We start from the raw sequence: 18091 nt of genomic DNA on the forward strand, positions 1-18091 counted from the left end.
GGAGAACAGGTGAGAGTTCAGAAGGCACCTTAGTTCATGTCACATCTTGATTCCCCCTAGCGCTTTCCCTGGGAAAATAATCAGTCATTCTATTATTTTATTACAGAACATACCCAACCCTTCCCACCAGGGCTAAACCCACTGAGACCTTTTACAACCCTGACATGGTCCCTGAGGGCAGCACATTTCTCCTGGAGTGCAGGGACTAGGCACAGGCAGGTATAGAACGAGAACAGCCAGACTGGGTCAGACCAAAGGTCCATCTAGCCCAATATCCTGTCTGCCAACAGTGGCCAATGCCAGGTGCCCCAGAGGGAATGAACAGAACAGGGAATCATCCCCCGTCGCCCATTCCCAGCTTCTGGCAAACAGGCTAGAGACACTTCAGACCACGGTTTTGCATTCCTCCCCGTCCTGGCTAATAGCCATTGATGGACCTATCCACCATGAATGTATCTAGTTCTTTTTTGAACCCTGCTATAGTCTTGGCCTTCACAACATCCCCTGGCAAGGAGTTCCACAGGTTGACTGTGAGTTGTGTGAAGAAACACTTCCTTTTGTTTGTTTTAAAGTCTGCCCGGTGCTGATGCAGTAAATGATATGAAATTTGCCAGTGATGCTAAGTTGGGAGTCATCGTCAAAACAGAGGCGGATCAGAACATTATGCAGCTCTGGATGGCCTCGAAGACTGGAATTTCATCCAGAAACGGGATGAAATTCAATAGTACAAAGGGCAAGGTCATGCACATAGTGTCTAATCATAAGAATTTCTGCTACATGCTGGGCCAGGCTCATGAGTTGGAAGTGACAGAGAAGGAAAGAGACCTGGGTGTGTTGGTTGATCACAGAGTGACCCCGAGCCACCAGTGTGATGCAGCTGTGCAAAAGACAAATGTTTCTATTTCCAGTAGAGACAGAGAAGCATGAAAGGCTCTACAGAAGGCACTGGTAAGACCTCCTTTGAAATGCCTTTACACAAGGCAGGTCACCCACGTTCAAGAAAGATGAATTTAAACTGGAACATGGACAGAGAAGGGCTATGAGGATGAGCAGGGGAATGGAGGGCCTGTCTTACGAGAGGAGACTGGAAGATCTGGGCTTCTTTTCTCTAGCAAAAAGAAACCTGAGGAGGCCTATGATTGCACTCTGTAAATCATAAAATCAAAGAACTGGAAGGGACCTCGAGAGGTCATCTAGTGCAGTCCCCTGCACTCAAGGCAGGACGAAGTATTATCTAGACCATCCCTGAGAAGTGTTTGTCCAACCTGCTCTTAAAAATCCCCAATGATGGAGATTCCACAACCTCCCTGGGCAATTTATTCTGGTGCTTAACCACACTGACAGTTAGGAAGTTTTTCCTAATGTCGGACCTAAACCTCCCTTTCTGCAATTTAAGCCCATTGCTTCTTGTCCCATCCTCGCAGGTTAAGGAGAACAATTTTTCTCCCTCCTCCTTGTAACAACCTTTTATGTACTTGAAAACTGTGATCATGTCCCCTCTCAGGCTTCTCTTCTCCAGACTAAACAAACCCAGTTATTTCAATCTTCCCTCATAGATCATGTTTTCTAGACCTTTAATCATTTTTGTTGCTCTTCTCTGGACTTTCTCCAATTTGTCCACATCTTTCCTGAGATGTGGCACCCAGAACTGGACACACTGCTCCAGTTGAGGCCTAATCAGCGTGGAGTAGAGAAGAAGAATTCTATGATTCTATGAGTTGGCTTCTTAAATCCCTTCGTGCTGTTTCACATCTGATACTCCTTGATGAAACCTAGGAGCCTTGTCTTATAACAGGCTTATTCAAAGTGATACAAGCTACGAACGTGAGATCTTGGAATAAAAATACTGTAATTATAAATAATAATTAATAATAAATAGTGTGTAATAAGCATGTCATAACAACAAATTTTATAGTTCCAAGATCACTGCTTTTATAAGCTATACTCAGGTAAAGGAGAAAATCCCTGGAAATATTCATTTTTAGGAGGGGGTTCGTGAGACTTGACATTTTAGTGAAAGGGGTTCACAGGTTGTTAAAGTTTGGGAACCACTGCCCGAGGAGGTATTTCCAGAACACTCAAAATTTCCGGGAAATTAGCTTAATATTAGTTTAAAATGTCCATCTCTTAAATTCTAAGGAGGGCAATGCTTTTGTTGTAGGGCATAATCCACTGTAAACGTCCTGCAAAATTTAATTGATACAGTGTTTTCTTCCACATGGAAATTACAAAACTTTGTCCCATCAGTCACCACAATTGGTATAATCCCAAAACTAAACCCTGAAAATTTTATTAGAGAAGCTGTTATCTTGAACCTTACTTTCAGTTTGACTTATTCAAAAAATCTCCCCAGGCCTTGCTAATTAAACAGCAAAAATTAATGTTAGATTAAAAAAAACAACAATGAAATCCTGTTTAATTTTCATACAATACCAGTTCAACAATCAAAAAAATCCTCTCCCAAAAGCGGCCCATAATTTCTCACAAGTGAAAAACTTAACAAAATTGCTAAAAGTTCAATCTTACAAAAAGAATTTTAAAAAAATTCAAAAGTAATTGTTTTCCAAAACCAGACTGAATTGTGTGTGTGAAAAAGAGACAGAGAAAAAGGCATAACTACTTATGTAAATACTGTTTTAATGTTTAGTTCAACCTTAAAAAAGCATGTAAAAAACAACAAATATCTGCTAAAACACGTAAAAGTGCTGGGGGAAAAGGTCAATGATCCAAAAAAAGGGTGAGGTATTCTGGCTTTAAAATTTGCTTAGGGTCTAAGACCCCAAGTACATAAAGTGCAAACTCTAATTAATGTAAACCCCCACTCCAATGTGTGAGAAATCTGTAGTTTTCTGGGGATCTACAGTTCCTGCAGGGAATTCATCCCAGCATATGCAAAAAATTACCAGACCTCTCCCTAAATTACTACAAGTACGTCAGGATTGGGACTGGGGACCTGCACAAAAATCAGGCCATACAACAATTAAAAACAAGATTAACTCAAACCTTTTGCTTAATTTACCCTCAAAAAGGCAAAAAAAATGAACTTAAAAATTGCATGGATAGAACACAAAAAATAAACTCAAAACCCCAAGTTGCTGCTTATGTAAACAAACAATTAAGTACTGTTAAAACACCCCTCAAACTATAAAAAGTACTAGTAACAATTTAAGGTCTATGACCTTTCAATGACATCATTAATTAAAATGTTATTATTCAAGCCAACCACCATTCTTTCAAAATCTAAACAAAACAAATTAAAAAAATCGAAACCTACAATCTAAACCAAAAATCTAAACAAATAAAAAACAAGTAAAGTGTCAAGTGCCAATGTAACCTCTTAAATTCCAGCAATAAAATAAAAAGTAAAAAATAAGTGTTAAAAATAAACATTCTTAAAAGCAAAAAAATTAACCCAACTACATCAATGTCAGGACACTAATCTTGAGAAAATAATTAACGAAAAAGTCATCATTATTTGTCCACAAAAGTGGCAATAACAATCTTATAAAGTAAATGTTTGTGTCAATTTTCCCTTTGCATATATAAATATGCTATTCCTTCCTTCCTTCAAAACAAGAGCCAGCATTCTGGTGCAAATATAAAAATATATATATTTCTAAATCTCTAAAATTAAACTAAATTCTGTCACCAGCCAGTATCCTGAAATGGTTGCTGTATTGTTAGCCTTAAAATCAGCTATAAAAACGAATGGGTCAACTTTCATATTATGTACAAATTCAAAGGAGTAGTTGCTTGTTTTATCTTCATACCGGTCATAACAATAAATTCTAAAACGCTAAAAGAAAACAAAGCAGACATTTTAAACTAACTCAATTTGTTCAAAAATAAATAAATGAACCATTTATTTAAAAAATAGAGGAAAAAAACACACATGCAAATAAACCAAATTGTCTAAACAATAAAAAAACGAACACACTTGCCAAACAAACAGTGCACTAAACAGCGTGGCAAGTGAAAATATTAACTCACGCTCAATCATGACACTTTCAGCTAAAATAAATGCTTTTTAAGAGTTTACCAAAAGAAAACTAAAAGCAAAGCCTCTGTGAAAGAAAGAAAGAAAGAAAGAAAGAAAGAAAGAAAGAAAGAAAGAAAGAACCTTCTTTGTTTTAATATTAAACAGTACAAAAGTTTATAAACACATTTAACCTTTTAAGCATTGAAAAATCAATACAACAGATCACCACTGGGAAAAGTGTGAGAAACACAGACATAACGATAGCAGCTTCCGTCTCATTCAAAATTAGACCATGTACAGCACAGTGCTCTCTTCCCATTCATAGCCCGTCTGCACACACGGTCGCAGCCCCATTTCGCATTTGAGGTCAGTTGATACAGGACACAGCTGGGCTTCACCTAAGACTTTGCTGCCCCCCGCCCCTCCCGTGGCCATCTTCAGTCACTCATTAAAAGCTGCCGGGATGCTCAGCAGATGGACAGTTCATCCTTGTCTCACCTTATCTCATACCTTTCAGGTGACTGTTCCTTGCTGCCCCTAAGGGAAAACACACACACACACACACACACACACACGAGATCCGGATTCGCTCTTAATCCCCATCTGACATCACAGCAGGAGTGAGTCAGTCACGGGGGTCACCCAGCTTCACATTGTTCCACCATTTCCAGCTGCACGTCGGGGCTGGAGGCAGCGCCCCCCTGTCGCTAACATGGTTATGGGTCTGAAACCTCCCCACGGCCCGTCAGAGGCAGACACGTACCTGTGTCGCTCCCCAGCTCCAGTCGCAGCGTCTCTAGGGGAAGGAGAGGACGGGAGAGGTGAGAATTCAGGGGAGGTTCCCCTTGGTTATTGATGTAACTGCTGTTAACTACGAGATGGTGACAGAGATCAGAGGCTGATAACGCAGCCGCTGCAGACAGAGCCAGCCCCACAGGGCTGCTTCATGGAGAAGGGCGACTCGCTGAGCTGGGCTGTGAGATGGAGCCCGGGATCAGTGACATCTCTAGAGTCCCCGACTCCTCCCCAGGGTGAGGGTCACTCTCACCAGAGGAGACGCCACCCCCAGACTCCCATTCACCTTTGAATCCCAGCAGCACCTCCTGAAGATGGGCGCTTTGCAAAGAGAAATTGACAAGTCTCTTCTCCAGCTCCGCAAACCCCGGCTCCCGCTTCGGAAACGCCCCGTCCTCCCTGCTGGGGAAAGGAGGAGGGAGGAAATGGGCCTGATCCCCACACCAACAATTAGTTACTGTTCTTTATTAAGTCCTTGATTGTCACGATCGGTATCACTCAGTGTGGGAAAATAGTCCCCTCCTGCACCTGCTATTTCTACCTTTCCTTCCCTTCCCTTTCCCACCCTCCTTTCTCCATTTCTCACTCTTCACTGTCTTTGTGTCTCTCCTCTGTTCTTCCCTCCCTACGGGAGCTCCCTTTTCCCACCCCTCCAGGGCTTGACTCCCACCCCCGCCCTGTTCCCCCAGTGACCAGCCATGGCATATTGAATGTTGACATTAAAGCATCATTATTTCAGCTGACCCTCCAATGAGATGAACGGAGGACAGGGGAGGTCACACCCGTCTGAACCACGGCTTCCGGCCGCTGGCAGACACAGAACGACAACGGGTTTCAGAGTGGCAGCCGTGTTAGTCTGTATCAGCAAAAAGAACGAGACGTCCTTGTGGCACCTTAGAGACTAACAAATTTATTTGGGCATAAGCTTTCGTGGACTACAGCCCACTTCATCAGATGCATGCAGTGCATGCTTCCTACTGTATTTTCCACTGCATGCATCTGATGAAGTGGGCTGTAGCCCACAAAAGCTTATGCCCCAATAAATGTGTTAGTCTCTAAGGTGCCACAAGGACGCCTCGTTCTTTTTAGAAAGACAACAGCGTTCCCCTCTGCATTTGGGAGGGTTTCTTTGTAACCAGGAGGGATAGAAACTTACTTTAAAAAAAAAAAAATGGAAAGCTGAGATTCTGCACACTGTGACTACGCGATGCTGCCACAAAAATACAACAGACAGGCCGGGTCTGGCCCATGGGCCATATGTCGGACAGCCCTGGTTGGACCACGTTAGCGGCCAGAGAGACAGGGAGACGTGATCCTGGGCACCGAGCCGGCGTGTCACATTGCAAGGGCGGGGGAAATGCAATATTCAGTGCAGTTTACAAGCGTCACTGAGCATGAGGGGGAGTGAAATAGAGCCGGGGACTCACCTGCTCCCAGGGCTCCCAGCACCCTGCAGAGGGAGAGAAAGGAGAGGCCGTCAGGGGGGGCGTTGCAGGCTAGGAGGCCTCCTGCTCGGCAAGGTGGCCACCATCGGAGTCGCGGGCATTAGGGGCATTTCAGACTCTCAGGTTCATGTTCAGAGAGCAGTTGCCGCCCCTGTGCCCCCAGCAGGGCTGTTTGTTTTCAGCAGCCCTAGGGGTCCTGGCTGGGAGAAAGTTCCTGCCCATGTACTCTACAGGAAGAAAATGTTCCTCTGCCTTGAGAGTAAAATTCCCCCCAGGGCTGAGAGCCCCCTGACGCCGGTAACCCATTAACCTGGTGGGAGCGGGGCCTTAAGCCTGGCTTGGGACCTCTGCATCGGGGAAGGGATTTCACCCTCCAGGTGCAAATGCAGACAGACATTTCCAAGGCAGGAGAGAAGGTCTTGGGGTTGCAGCATCCAGGACGCCTGGGTCCCATCCCTGGCGCTGCCACAGACTCACTGTGTGACCTTGGTCAGGGCTCTGCCCCGCTTCCCTCCGTTGTCCTATAGGGATAATGCCCCTGACCCCGCTCTGTAAAGTGCTTTGGGGTCCGGGGCTGAGACGCTCGCATAGAAACGCCGTGTAGGATCATTGCAAGGACAGTCTGACCTGCAGGGGTTGGCTCGGCGGCTGCTGCCCCTCGTCTCCTCGCCTCTCGCTGAGCAGGGAAATCTCCCAGGACAGGCTGCAGACGCCCTCATCCCTTCTCTGGGCAATGGCTCTCTCGAGCTCTTCCAGCCGGGACAGCAGCCACTGCTCCTGCTCCTCCAGAAACCCTCGCAGCTCCTGCCACTCCCAGACGATCTTCCGCCTCTCGGCTGCCGTCTGTTTCTGCAGCCACAGGGAGAGGGCGGGTCGGTACCGGGGGAGAACCAGAAATGCACCTCCCGGCGGGTGCGGGAGTTATTTACCAGAGCACGGGACCTCTTGCGCTGGGGGATGGGAAGTTTATTTACCCCAGGAAGGGAGGACGGATCAGGGCCGGGGTGAGCTGTACCTCGCTTACAGGGGGAGACTGTTTCCCCCAAAACCTCATCAAATTGCCCTGGGCCAAACCCTCCATCTCTGCAGCCCACAGTTCCTCCCCATCCCCCCTAGGCGCTAGAAAGGATCCCCAGTCGCTGTGACGTGTAGCCAGCCCGTGGGCGGGGGCTCTGGGCTCACACAGACTGACCCTCTCCTGCCCAGCAGCCTCCTGCCCCCTAAGGGCATCATGTCACCCCCGTGCCTGACCCTGCCTCTCCCGGGGCTCCCGTGGGGATGGGTCCCCGGCTGAGGCTGGCAGGCCGGGCCCTGCATTCACCGTCACTCAGGGCTCTGGGACCCCAGGCGAACCTGAGGGGCAGGGGCCCTGGGCACCTACCAGCAGCTCCTCGCTTTGCCGCTGCTCCTCGGCTTTGGCGGCTTCTCCCTCGTCTGGCAGAGGGGCCGAACGCTCTGGTGGGGGCTCCTGGAAGAAGCGGGGGACGGGGTTACACGCTGCTGCAAAGGGCTCCCGTCCCGCCCTGCAGATGCCCGACAGAGTCCCTGGGACTCAGATTTGAGAGGGGGAAATAAAAGGGGCCCAGGTTTCCCAGGGAAAACACAGGACCCCGTGGAGAAGTGACCGGGGTGCAGCCCAACCCTGCAGCCCCCAACGTCCCCTGCGCCCACCCACCTCCCAAGCAACCAGCTTCAGACACTGCCCCCAACTTCCCCCTCTGCAACGCCCCCACACCCAGATCTGAACATGGACCCACCCCTGCAAATCAAATACCCCCCAAACTCCCAACTCTGCCCCCCCAGACACCCCCCACTCCCAGCTCTGCCCCCCACTTACACACCCCGAACTCCCCGCTCTGCCCCCCTACTGACACCCCAAACCCCCCCTTTTCCCCCCACTGACACCCCCAACCCCCCAGCTCTGCCCCCTGACACCCCAAAACTCCCTTCTCCCCACTGACACCCCTGAACCCCCAGCTCTGCCCCCCACTGACACCCCCAAACCCACAGCTCTGCCCACCACTGACACCCCCCAAACTCCCAGCTCTGCCACTCCACTGACACCCCTCAAACTCCCCGATCTGCCCCCCGCCACCCCCCTGCCCCCCCCCCCCCCCCCTCAGGCTGCCCCCTCCCCTCGCTCCGGGCCCCTCCTCGCGTGTCCGCCCCACGCGTGTCCCCGCCCCACGCCGCCCCCGGACCTACCGCGCTGCCCCGCGGGCTGCAGGGCCGGAGCAGCCCCCGTGCGGCGCCCCCGGGACCGGCCATGGCCCCGCTGCAAACAACAAAGGGGCCGGGCGGGGGGGGCGGGCAGGAAGGGGCGGCTCCTCCTGGGTCTGGCCCGGCCCCCGGGCCCCACGCAGGGGGGTTGGGACACGCGGGGAATGGGAGGCAGGAGACCCCCCAGCCCAGGCAGCGAGAGGGGCAGGGACCCACTGGAGGGATGTTACAATTTGGTGCCTGGCGGGGGGGGCAGCGCAGATGGGAAGCCAATCCGGGGGACCAGCCAGCGAGTGTGAAGAAACCCTGGCCGGTGGATGGGGGGGTAATAGGCGCCTGTGTAAGAAAAAGCCCCAAATATCCGGACTGTCCCTATAAAATCGGGGCGTCTGGTCACCCTAAGCCAGAGCTACAGCCGGGGAAGAGACCTCCGATCGGGCTTTTCTGGCCGCACTTGGAGGGCGGACGTGCCCCTAGCAGGTAGCCTCCGGGTAAAGGCTCAGATCCTTTCACTAGCCACGTCCACCCAGGGTAGTTCAGAAGCCAGGAAAGTCGCCCAGAAGAGCGGGACCGTCCCCCTGCTTACATAATGCTGGGACTTAGCCGTGCAAGTAGCTTTGTGAAACTCACCCTAAGGCATCTACAACAGGGGTTCTCAGCCGGGGTGCCAGAACCCCCCAGGGGATACACAGAGGTCTTCCCGGGCAGGGCGGGGGGGGGGGGTACATTTACCTTGTTTTCCAACAGGCTGCATAAACAGCACTGGCAAAGTAAAATTTCATACAATGACTTGTTTATACTGGTCTATATACTAGACCAGGGGTCAGCAACCTATGGGACACGTGTCGAATGCCGCACGCGAGCTGATTTTCAGTGGCACTCACACTGCCCGGGTCCTGGCCACCGGTCCGGGAGGCTCTGCATTTTAATTTAATTTTAAATGAAGCTTCTTGAATATTTTAAAAACCTTATTTACTTTACATACAACAATAGTTTGGTTCTATATTATGACTTATAGAAAGAGACCTTCTAAAAACGTTAAAATGTATGACTGGCATGCGAAACCTTACATTAGAGTGAATCAATGAAGACTCGGCACACCACCTCTGAAAGATTGCCGACCCCTGGACTATACGCCAGGGATTCTCAAACTGAGGGTCGGGACCCCTCAGGGGGTCGTGAGGCTATTACATGGGGGGGTCACGAGCTGTCAGCCTACACCCCAAACCCCACTTTGCCTCCAGCATTTATAATAGTGTTAAATATATTAAAAAGTGTTTTTCATTTATAAGGGGGGTCGCACTCAGAGGCTTGCTATGTGAAAGAGGGTCACCAGGACAAAAGTTTGAGACCCACTGCAAAATGGAAGTACAATATTTATATTCCAATGGATTTATTTTATACTTGTATGATCAAGACGAGAAAGTCAGTGATTTCTCAGTAATCGCGTGCGGTGACACTCTTGTGGTTTTTATGTGTGACTTTGCAAGCAAGCTGTTTTTAAGCGAGGTGAGACGTGGGGGTACGTAAGACCTGAACGGGGCCCGGCTGTCTAGAAAGGTTGAGACCCATGACTCTGCAATGTGGCCATAATATGTAGTGTACGTGTCTCCATAAGAAAGTCAGCCCCATTCCCCCCCTTCTTTTCAAAACACTTCTCAGCAAACCTGCCTCTCACAGCAGATATGTACACGCTCTTGTTTGGTGACACAGGGCTGTTTTCAGAGATGGGTTTCTAACTAGGGTGACCAGAGGTCCCGATTTTATAGGGACAGTCNCAGAGCGTGTGTGGACTGGGCATGCGCAGAGCTAAGCCGAAAGCGCTGGGACCGAGAGATCTGTGTGATACTTGCTCATATCAAATTCTGCCAGCTGCAGGATTCAGCATCAATTCCCCTCCTCATGTAAATAGCAGGATAGGTTTGTTCATTTTGCTAGACTGCTTGGCTGGTTCATTTGTTTGTTGGTGGGTGAACCCTGAATCTCTAAAGAGCTGTTCACCTCACCAAACACACCATGTCATGTTTTTTCAGTCGAATTCTTTGCCTCCACATTAAGGTTTGTCTGAGTTCAGGAGCCGCCGTAGCAACCGTTATAATCATCCTGTGTCGTGTTTCATGGAGATCGTGAGCACTTTACCAACTGGCGCTAAAGCTTGAGCCACAGGGTGGAGGAGGAGAAGCTGGTGCATCTTCAAGCAGTGGTGGTAGGAGGGTGTTTGTGCTGGTGGAAGCCCTGGGGACACCAGGAGCCCTGGGGCTTGCGGGTTGCCCTCGCCAGTGCAGAATAGGTGTATCAGCACACACTCCACACGGCGCCTGGCTCCTCTGAGGTGCTCGGTATAGCTAGAAAGGCCCTTCGCCCCTACCCATTTGCCATCAGGGTATGTAGGCAGCAGCAACATTATGGCTTCCACATGCAGGGGAGTGTTTGGGAGAATGTGCTGGTATTGGGGTGTGCTGGGACCACCTGGGAAAGGACTTTGTGGCCTTCTTCTCACTTCCACTAATGCCTCTGTGATGGCAGCCATATTTGGACCCTGTAATGAATCGGTCAGAACTGCTTCTGCCAGGAAAGATTTCAGGTGAGCATAGACGGTCCTCAGTCAGGGAAATAGGAAATCCCAAATATTTCTCTCGCCTTTCTACCTACCAGAGACTAAAATACACCTGCGCGGAGACAAACCCATCTGGCTCATCTTTACCCTACAGATGTCAAAATCTCTTTCTGAACTAGCCCTTTCATCTCCTATGAGCTATTACCCCAGGAGCTGGCTGGAATCTACCCTCCCTTTGATCAGAAACCTCTCTCAATCAAGGCAGCAGGACAAGTGCATTGCTGCCGGTGCCTGCCTGCCGAGTTGATGAACTGTAATGGTCAGAAATCGCACCAGCATAGAAGTATATCGAAGGCGAACCCTAAAGAAATTAAGAGTTTAAATTATCTGTCACGTGACTCGTAGCCCACTACAATGAATCCAACCCACAGGTCACTTGGGCAGAAGTGTCAATGTCCGGATGCTCCATTGTGAGCACAGTAAATGAAGCTGCAAAATAAATGATGTTTCAATGACCTCACTGGTCATTTAAAGGTTGCAATTGATACATATGTACATCAGGCAGTAGCAAATGAAGACAGAGAGCAGTTTTTTCACACCACAGCTCGGATATTGCAGATTCCAACCGTAGGGCTCTGCAGGGAGAAGGAAAGATTTAGTATGTCCCTTAACCGAAGAAGGGAGATGATTTTTGAGAGGGACGGAGGCCTCATCGTAAGGGCGATTTTCTGTCACTTTCTAGTGTTTGTTCCATACATGAATGCAGCCTTCGCCCCCATCCCCACACACACCCCGCTGAGGAACTGTGCAAAATACCAGCGCTTTGCACAGAAAAAAGGGAAAGGTAAGGGCCACACGATGGCACCAGAACCTACGAAATGAAACACAACTGGCTTTTTCTGGGCACATTGATTCTGAACAGCGAACCAACCTGACTCCCCTATGATGAAAAGCCAAAAAGCCATTTCTTTCTGTGGGGGGAACACTAGGAGAAAAGAGTCCCAATAATTGCTGCCTGGTTACTTATGAATTCTTTTATATTATAAAGAAAACTGTAACAAAATTAGTCTAATATTATACCGAGGTATCCTATCTCCTGGAACTGAAAGGTCATTGAGTCCCGGCCCCCTGCCTTCACTAGCAGGACCAAGTACTGATTTTGCCCTAGATCCCTAAGTGGCCCCCTCAAGGATTGAACTCACAACCCTGGGTTTAGCAGGCCAATGCTCAAACCACTGAGCTATCCCCACCCATAGCTTAGAATTAGGCCCCTCCTAACCTCTCCACAGGGAGTGTGCAGACACAAAACAGCTCATGGGCTAAAACCACCCCAAACACTTACAGCCAGCTGAGGTATCCCACCAATCACCGTGGAGCACCGTCAGCTGACGAGGTGTTAGGATCCCTGGGATATGATCGTGCACACCGCACAGGCGCTGAAGTTCTGACTCCAGTTTACATAGCGCAGTGTGGATGTGGCAGCACAGTTGTGAGGCCGGAGTTTCCAACTGCAGTCTGGATGCTCTAACACCGGCCTGGCCCCACAAGCCCAGGCCCCACAGAGCCGTGTGGATATGCCCTCAGTATGTCAAACAAGAAGGTCATTACTTCATTTAAACTCCCTGGTAGAAGGGCCTGGTGATACTGGAACTCATCAACCTGCAGTTACAAGCCCAGCGTCCTAGCCACTGAGCGACAGGGCCTGCTGTGGAAAGAAAAATTTCACAAGCGACAAAGGGAAAAGAGAGGCGCTTGTCTGTTGGGCCAAACCCAGGGATGCCTCCCCCTTCAATGAATAACATTTCTCTCGTTGTCCGTCTGTGTTGGGGCAGGAGCAATAACACGTCCTACTGCGTTTGCTATTTCAGAGCGTCGTTGCTGACGGTCTTCTCAAACACACAATGCGAAACAGGACTCAAACCTGACTAAGTGTAAACAAGAACAATACAGCTAGACCGAGCCAGCTGAGCGTTCAGATGGGCCCCTTCCTAGAGTGATGGGGTGACCTGTGATGGGACTGGAAACTTGACCTACCAATTTTTAACTCCCACACGGTCGGCAACGTGCCTCTGAGTGCCTGTCCCTGTAGTTTAAATGCTCCAACACCGGACTCCCTGCCAGCCCTGGGCCCGACAAGCTTTCCTTGTGTCTGGCTTCTGCACAGCCGGGGTGCAGGGATCCAGCAGGTGCGTCTGACTCCTTGGGGAGGTTTTGCTTGCAAGGTGTGTGTGTGAGTCTTTGTGTGTCGGAAGCAATGAATGTGGCCCTCTCACTGAACCGACAGAGGGCGACGGTGGTCGGAGCGAGACAGCAGAAGAATAAAGGGACCACATGAATGGCATCACAAAAGGGGCTTTAATTACTAAGCTGATGCGCTTGCTGTCATTTAACTGTTTCTAAGGTCTCTGATTCCTGTCCTCTTTCCCAAGTTCATTGCCTGGCTGGGCACAGGAGGGTCTGTACGACTGAAAAACAGTAAGTGACAGGGATAAAACACTCACATCTCTCCTGGTGCGGGGAGCCAGGTTTGCTCTTCAAATTCTGTCGTTGGTAAATGTCCAGGTCTGGGAATGTCCCACCACAGCATTTCTAATGGGAAGCTGCCTGCAGAACGGTTAAACTGCACAGAGCTCCTGTGGAGGGGAGGGGTGGGATGGGAATTAATAACATTTTGAGGATTGTTTGGGAATTGATTTCAGCTGATGGACGGGTTTGCTAAGTTTTTATACACGTGCATAGGAAAATGTTAAGTGTTTAAATTCATTTCAAGCCCCCAACCCTTCAGTGGAATTCCTGAACATACTGGAGATGGATATGAAAATATGTTTCCATTAAAAAAAATACCAAAAAGGGAGCATCTGGATTTGAACCAGAGACCTCTTGATCTGCAGTCAAATGCTCTACCACTGAGCTATACTCCCTGGGACAACAAAGTATTGGAGCCAGTGATCTTGAGGATTAGAAAGGACACGCCCTTGTTCAAAAAGCTCCTGTTACATTCCCAGACATGGATGGTTTTGAAAATGTGGTTTCATTGAATTTTATCTGTGCACATAAACACCACAGCTTGCACAATCTCCACACCTGCTCAGTCTCACCAGAGCAGAACAACTATTGAGGGACCGCACCCCGCTACCCAGCTCTGTGTCCTTTAACCTCTTCACCATTACTCCAATCTCTGAAAGGCACAGGGCACATGTAACTTGAACCCTTTAATCTCTATATCATTGATGACTTAATTCCCAAAGAACTCCATTCTGACCAGAAGCCGAGAGCTCCCGGGAGTATCAGCCACATCCCTGTGCCCTGTAGCAGAGACGGGCTGATATAAAGATAGTTCAAAATGACCAATCAGCAGCCAGATTAAAGACAAATTAAACACTAGTTGACTTTAATTTGTCTTCTCAGGCTCCAGTGCTGTGGTGATTCTGCTGTTGGAGAAGCAATGTTAGTAGATACAAGTAGAAGACCAGCTTTGCTATTCAAATTCTGCATTTCACAGTTTTCCAAGTCTGGGAATATCCAATAGGTTGCTGAAGGCTCCGAGAGGTGCCAATCGAGGAGTCGGTGGAGCCCGGGGCTTAACCCCCCGAGAAGGGCTGTCACACTGAAGGGGGTTCCCCCCCAGGGACCATGTGGAGCTGAGAGAGAGCACACGTCCTGTGAGTCCGTGACAGGAGTGATGATCAACAATTTCCATGAGATTGTCTGCGGTGCCTGGGCACTTCTTGACCCCAAGGTGGTCCCATGCAGCCAGGGTGGTATGGACGTCCCCACGCAGCATGTTGTCAGTTACAGAGGGGAAAGGGGGGGAAAAACGGGGGTTCTTAATTGGCTTATAGCTTGTTGTAATAAGCCATAAATCCAGTGTCTTTATTCAGTCCATTATATTTAGTATCTAGCAAAGTTATAAATTTAAGTTTGATTAGTAATGGTGTTGTGCAGGTTTCCTTTCAGGGTGAGGACTGAGAGGTCAGAGATGGAGATGTTCACCCACCGGTGATCGGTTGGTTTTGTCTAATCGTTTTTCTGTGTACATTCCTTCGAGGGTATAGTGATTGTCTTGCTTCCCCCATATCCTTCAAAGAGTCTGAATAAATACACAGGGTTAAAGATTTATTACAACAATCTAGAACCCACTTTAATCCCCCACCTCCGTTTATCTGGAGAAAGTCCAGAGAAGAGCAACAAAAATGATGAAAGGTCTGGAAAACATGACCTATGAGGGAAGATTGAAAAAAATTGCATTTGTTTAGTCTGGAGAAGAGAAGACTGAGAGGGGACATGATCACAGTTTTCAAGGTTGTTACAAGGAGGAGGGAGAAAAATTGTTCTTAATCTCTGCGGATAGGACAAGAAGCAATGGGCTTAAAGGGCAGCCAGGGGGGTTTATGTCGGACATGAGGAACCACTTCCCTACTGTCAGTGTGGTTAAGCACTGGAATAAATTGCCCAGGGAGGTTGTGGAATCTCCATCATTGGGGATGTTTAAGGGTAGGTCTACACTTACCTCCGGGTCCAGCGGTAAGCAATCGATCTTCTGGGATCGATTTATCGCGTCTTGTCTAGACGTGATAAATCGATCCCAGAAGTGTTCGCCGTCGACGCCGGTATTCCAACTCCACGAGAGGAGTACGCGGCATCGAGAGGTGAGCCTGTCTGCCGCGTCTGGACCCGTGGTAAGTTCGAACTAAGGTACTTCGAATTCAGCTACATTATTAACGTAGCTGAATTTGCGTACCTTAGTTCAAAATGGGGGGGTAGTGTGGACCAGGCCTAAGAGCCGGCTGGACAAACACCTGTCAGGGATGGTCTAGCTAATACTTAGTTCTGCCTTGAGTGCAGGGGACTGGACTAGAAAATCTCTCGAGGTCCCTTCCAGTTCTATGATTCTCTCTCCTCTCCACGTTGTGATTGGAGAGGTGTTAATAAGCCACTTCGCCTTGCAGGGTCCCTTGAAATCCATGTTAATTACTTACGTTAAACAATCTATTCCACCTCGCACTTCGCTGTAACACTCGGAATACGTTTCCCAGAGCTGATGAAGAGCTCTGTGTAAGGGCAAGCATACACATACAAAATTAAATTGACTTAAATTACGTCCACTTAGGCCCTTGTCTACACTACACAGCTTTGTTGACAAAAGGTAGCTTTTGTCGACAAACCAGTGGAGGTGTACACACTGCAATGCTCCTCCCACTGATTTCACTCTCCCGCTTTGCCGAGAAAATAAAACCACCTTAACCAGAGGCATGGAGCTTTTTGCAACATCGGCTGCTGTCTGAACAAGTGTTCAGGCTGGTGAGTGCGCTACTTAAAGAGACAGTGCGCCAGCAGACTCACTCTTCCCCAGCACACACACACACTCACCCAAAACACACACTGTCTTTCACACACACACACACACACACACACACACACACTCTCTCTCTCTCTCTCTCTCTCTCTCCTCACCCCCAACAACTTCTGTGGGCTTCTTGTGTTAAGTGATCAGCAATGTCAGTTTGGCCATGTGCTACTTTAAAAAGGTATTTAAAATGCGTTACATTTCGGGCACACACAGCCATCATTACAAGGTTCATAGCACGGTGCAAACAAACAATGCCAGGCTCAGCACACTACAGTAACACACATTCCTGTGGCTCAGTGTTAATCATAGAAGATCAGGGTTGGAAGGGACCTCGGGAGGTATCTAGTCCAACCACCTGCTCAAAGCAGGACCAATCCCCAACTAAATCATCCCAGCCAGGGCTTTGTCAAGCCTGACCTTAAAAATCTCTAAGAAAGGAGCTTCCACCACCTCCCTAGGGAACCCATTCCAGTGCTTCACCACCCTCCTAGTGAAATAGTGTTTCCTAATATCCAACCTAGACCTCCCCCACTGCAACTTGAGACCATTGCTCCTTGTTCTGTCATCTGCCACCACTGAGAACAGTCTAGATCCATCCTCTTTGGAACCCCCTTCAGGTAGTTGAAAGCAGCTATCAAATCCCCCCTCAATCTTCTCTTCTGCAGACTAAACAATCCCAGTTCCCTCAGCCTCTCCTCATAAGTCATGTGCCCCATGGAAGGATGGGATAGAGAAACCATCATCCTGTGACGCTGTCCCTGCCCCCATGAGGCATAGCAAACCCTTCCCAACGCACCCTGCGGCCAGGTGCACAGTGTGATCGCTACCCACAGCGCACTGCTCTCTGTGCCGATGCAAGAGCTGCTTGTGTGGATGCTCTCCGCCAACCCAGTTAGCGTAGTGTGGACACAGAACAGCGGTTTAATTACACCAGTGGCTGAATGTCGACGTATCTTAAGTTGACTTAACTTTGTAGTGTAGACTTAAGCCTTACAGCCATCACCGTAATTAAACCGCTTTTGCATGTCCACACTTTGTCCCTTGTGTTGATGGTGTGTGCCCTCAGCAGGTGGGCTTGCCTCGATTTAGCTGTCAGCATAGGGCATTGTGGGACGGCTCCTGAAAGGCAGAACAGTCAATGTAAGCAACTCCGTGTCTTCACTGACACTGTCGACCTAACTCCAATGGCTTACGCGCTATGCCTCGTGCAGAGGTGGAGTTGTTATGCCAATGGGACGGCTCTCTCCTATCAGCATCGAGCAGTGATTCTCAACCGGGGGTACAGATACCCCTGGGGGGATGCAGAGGTCTTCCAGGGGATACATCAACTCATCGAGATAGTTGCCTAGTTTTACAACAGGCTACATAAAAAGCACTAGCAAAGTTTGTACAAACTAAAATTTCATATAGACAATGACTGGAGTATACTGCTCTATATACTACACACTGAATGTAACTACAATATTTATTATGTATCAGAGGGGTAGCCGTGTTAGTCTGTATCCACAAAAACAATGAGGAGGCCAGTGGCACCTTTAAAACGAACAGATTTATTTGGGCATAAGCTTTCATGGGTAAAAAAAACCCCACTTCTTCAGATGCATGGAGTGAAAATTGCACATACAGACATATCTATATCTATCATATCTATCTATATCTATTTATGCCTGTATCTGTAATTTTCACTCCATGCATCTGAAGAAGCGGGTTTTTTACCCACGAAAGCTTATACCCAAATAAATCTG

At 48.6% G+C, this 18091-nt stretch overlaps 2 protein-coding genes and 1 non-coding gene across 7 annotated transcripts in view; all 3 read right to left on the bottom strand.

Moving 5' to 3' along the window:
- Positions 1-18091, bottom strand: part of LOC117869996 (zinc finger protein 239-like) — a 1162621-nt gene that overhangs the window by 60985 nt on the left and 1083545 nt on the right. The gene's annotated exons all lie outside the window — the stretch shown is intronic.
- Positions 1990-8516, bottom strand: LOC117870060 (E3 ubiquitin-protein ligase TRIM7-like). Of its 4 annotated transcripts, none has more exons than XM_034757280.1 (7): positions 8425-8516; positions 7601-7687; positions 6847-7068; positions 6202-6224; positions 5061-5176; positions 4743-4775; positions 1990-3796 (listed from the first exon to the last, which is right to left on the bottom strand). In XM_034757280.1, the coding sequence occupies exons 1-7, from the start codon at positions 8485-8487 to the stop codon at positions 3789-3791; spliced, it is 552 nt and encodes a 183-aa protein (XP_034613171.1). In that variant the 5' UTR covers positions 8488-8516; the 3' UTR covers positions 1990-3788. The 4 variants fall into 4 exon arrangements, with proteins under 4 accessions (XP_034613171.1, XP_034613170.1, XP_034613169.1 ...); XM_034757279.1 differs by lacking the exon at positions 1990-3796 and adding an exon at positions 3815-4516; XM_034757278.1 differs by lacking the exon at positions 1990-3796 and having other exon boundaries at positions 4533-4775; positions 5061-5173.
- TRNAC-GCA lies at positions 13846-13917 on the bottom strand. The gene has a single exon. It is a non-coding gene; the product is annotated as a tRNA-Cys (tRNA).

This window comes from Trachemys scripta, chromosome 25, assembly GCF_013100865.1.
Source record: "Trachemys scripta elegans isolate TJP31775 chromosome 25, CAS_Tse_1.0, whole genome shotgun sequence".
Classification (NCBI taxonomy): Eukaryota; Metazoa; Chordata; order Testudines; family Emydidae; genus Trachemys; species Trachemys scripta.

Coding starts and splice junctions, on each gene's coding strand:
- LOC117870060 (XM_034757276.1), bottom strand. CDS start 8,487: ATGGCCGGTCCCGGGGGCGCCGCACGGGGGCTGCTCCGGCCCTGCAGC. Junction 6,225..6,846: donor CGCCGAGCCAACCCCTGCAG/GTCAGACTGTCC, acceptor CTCCCTCTGCAG/GGTGCTGGGAGCCCTGGGAG. Junction 5,177..6,201: donor GCTGGGAGCCCTGGGAGCAG/GTGAGTCCCCGG, acceptor TCCTTTCCCCAG/CAGGGAGGACGGGGCGTTTC.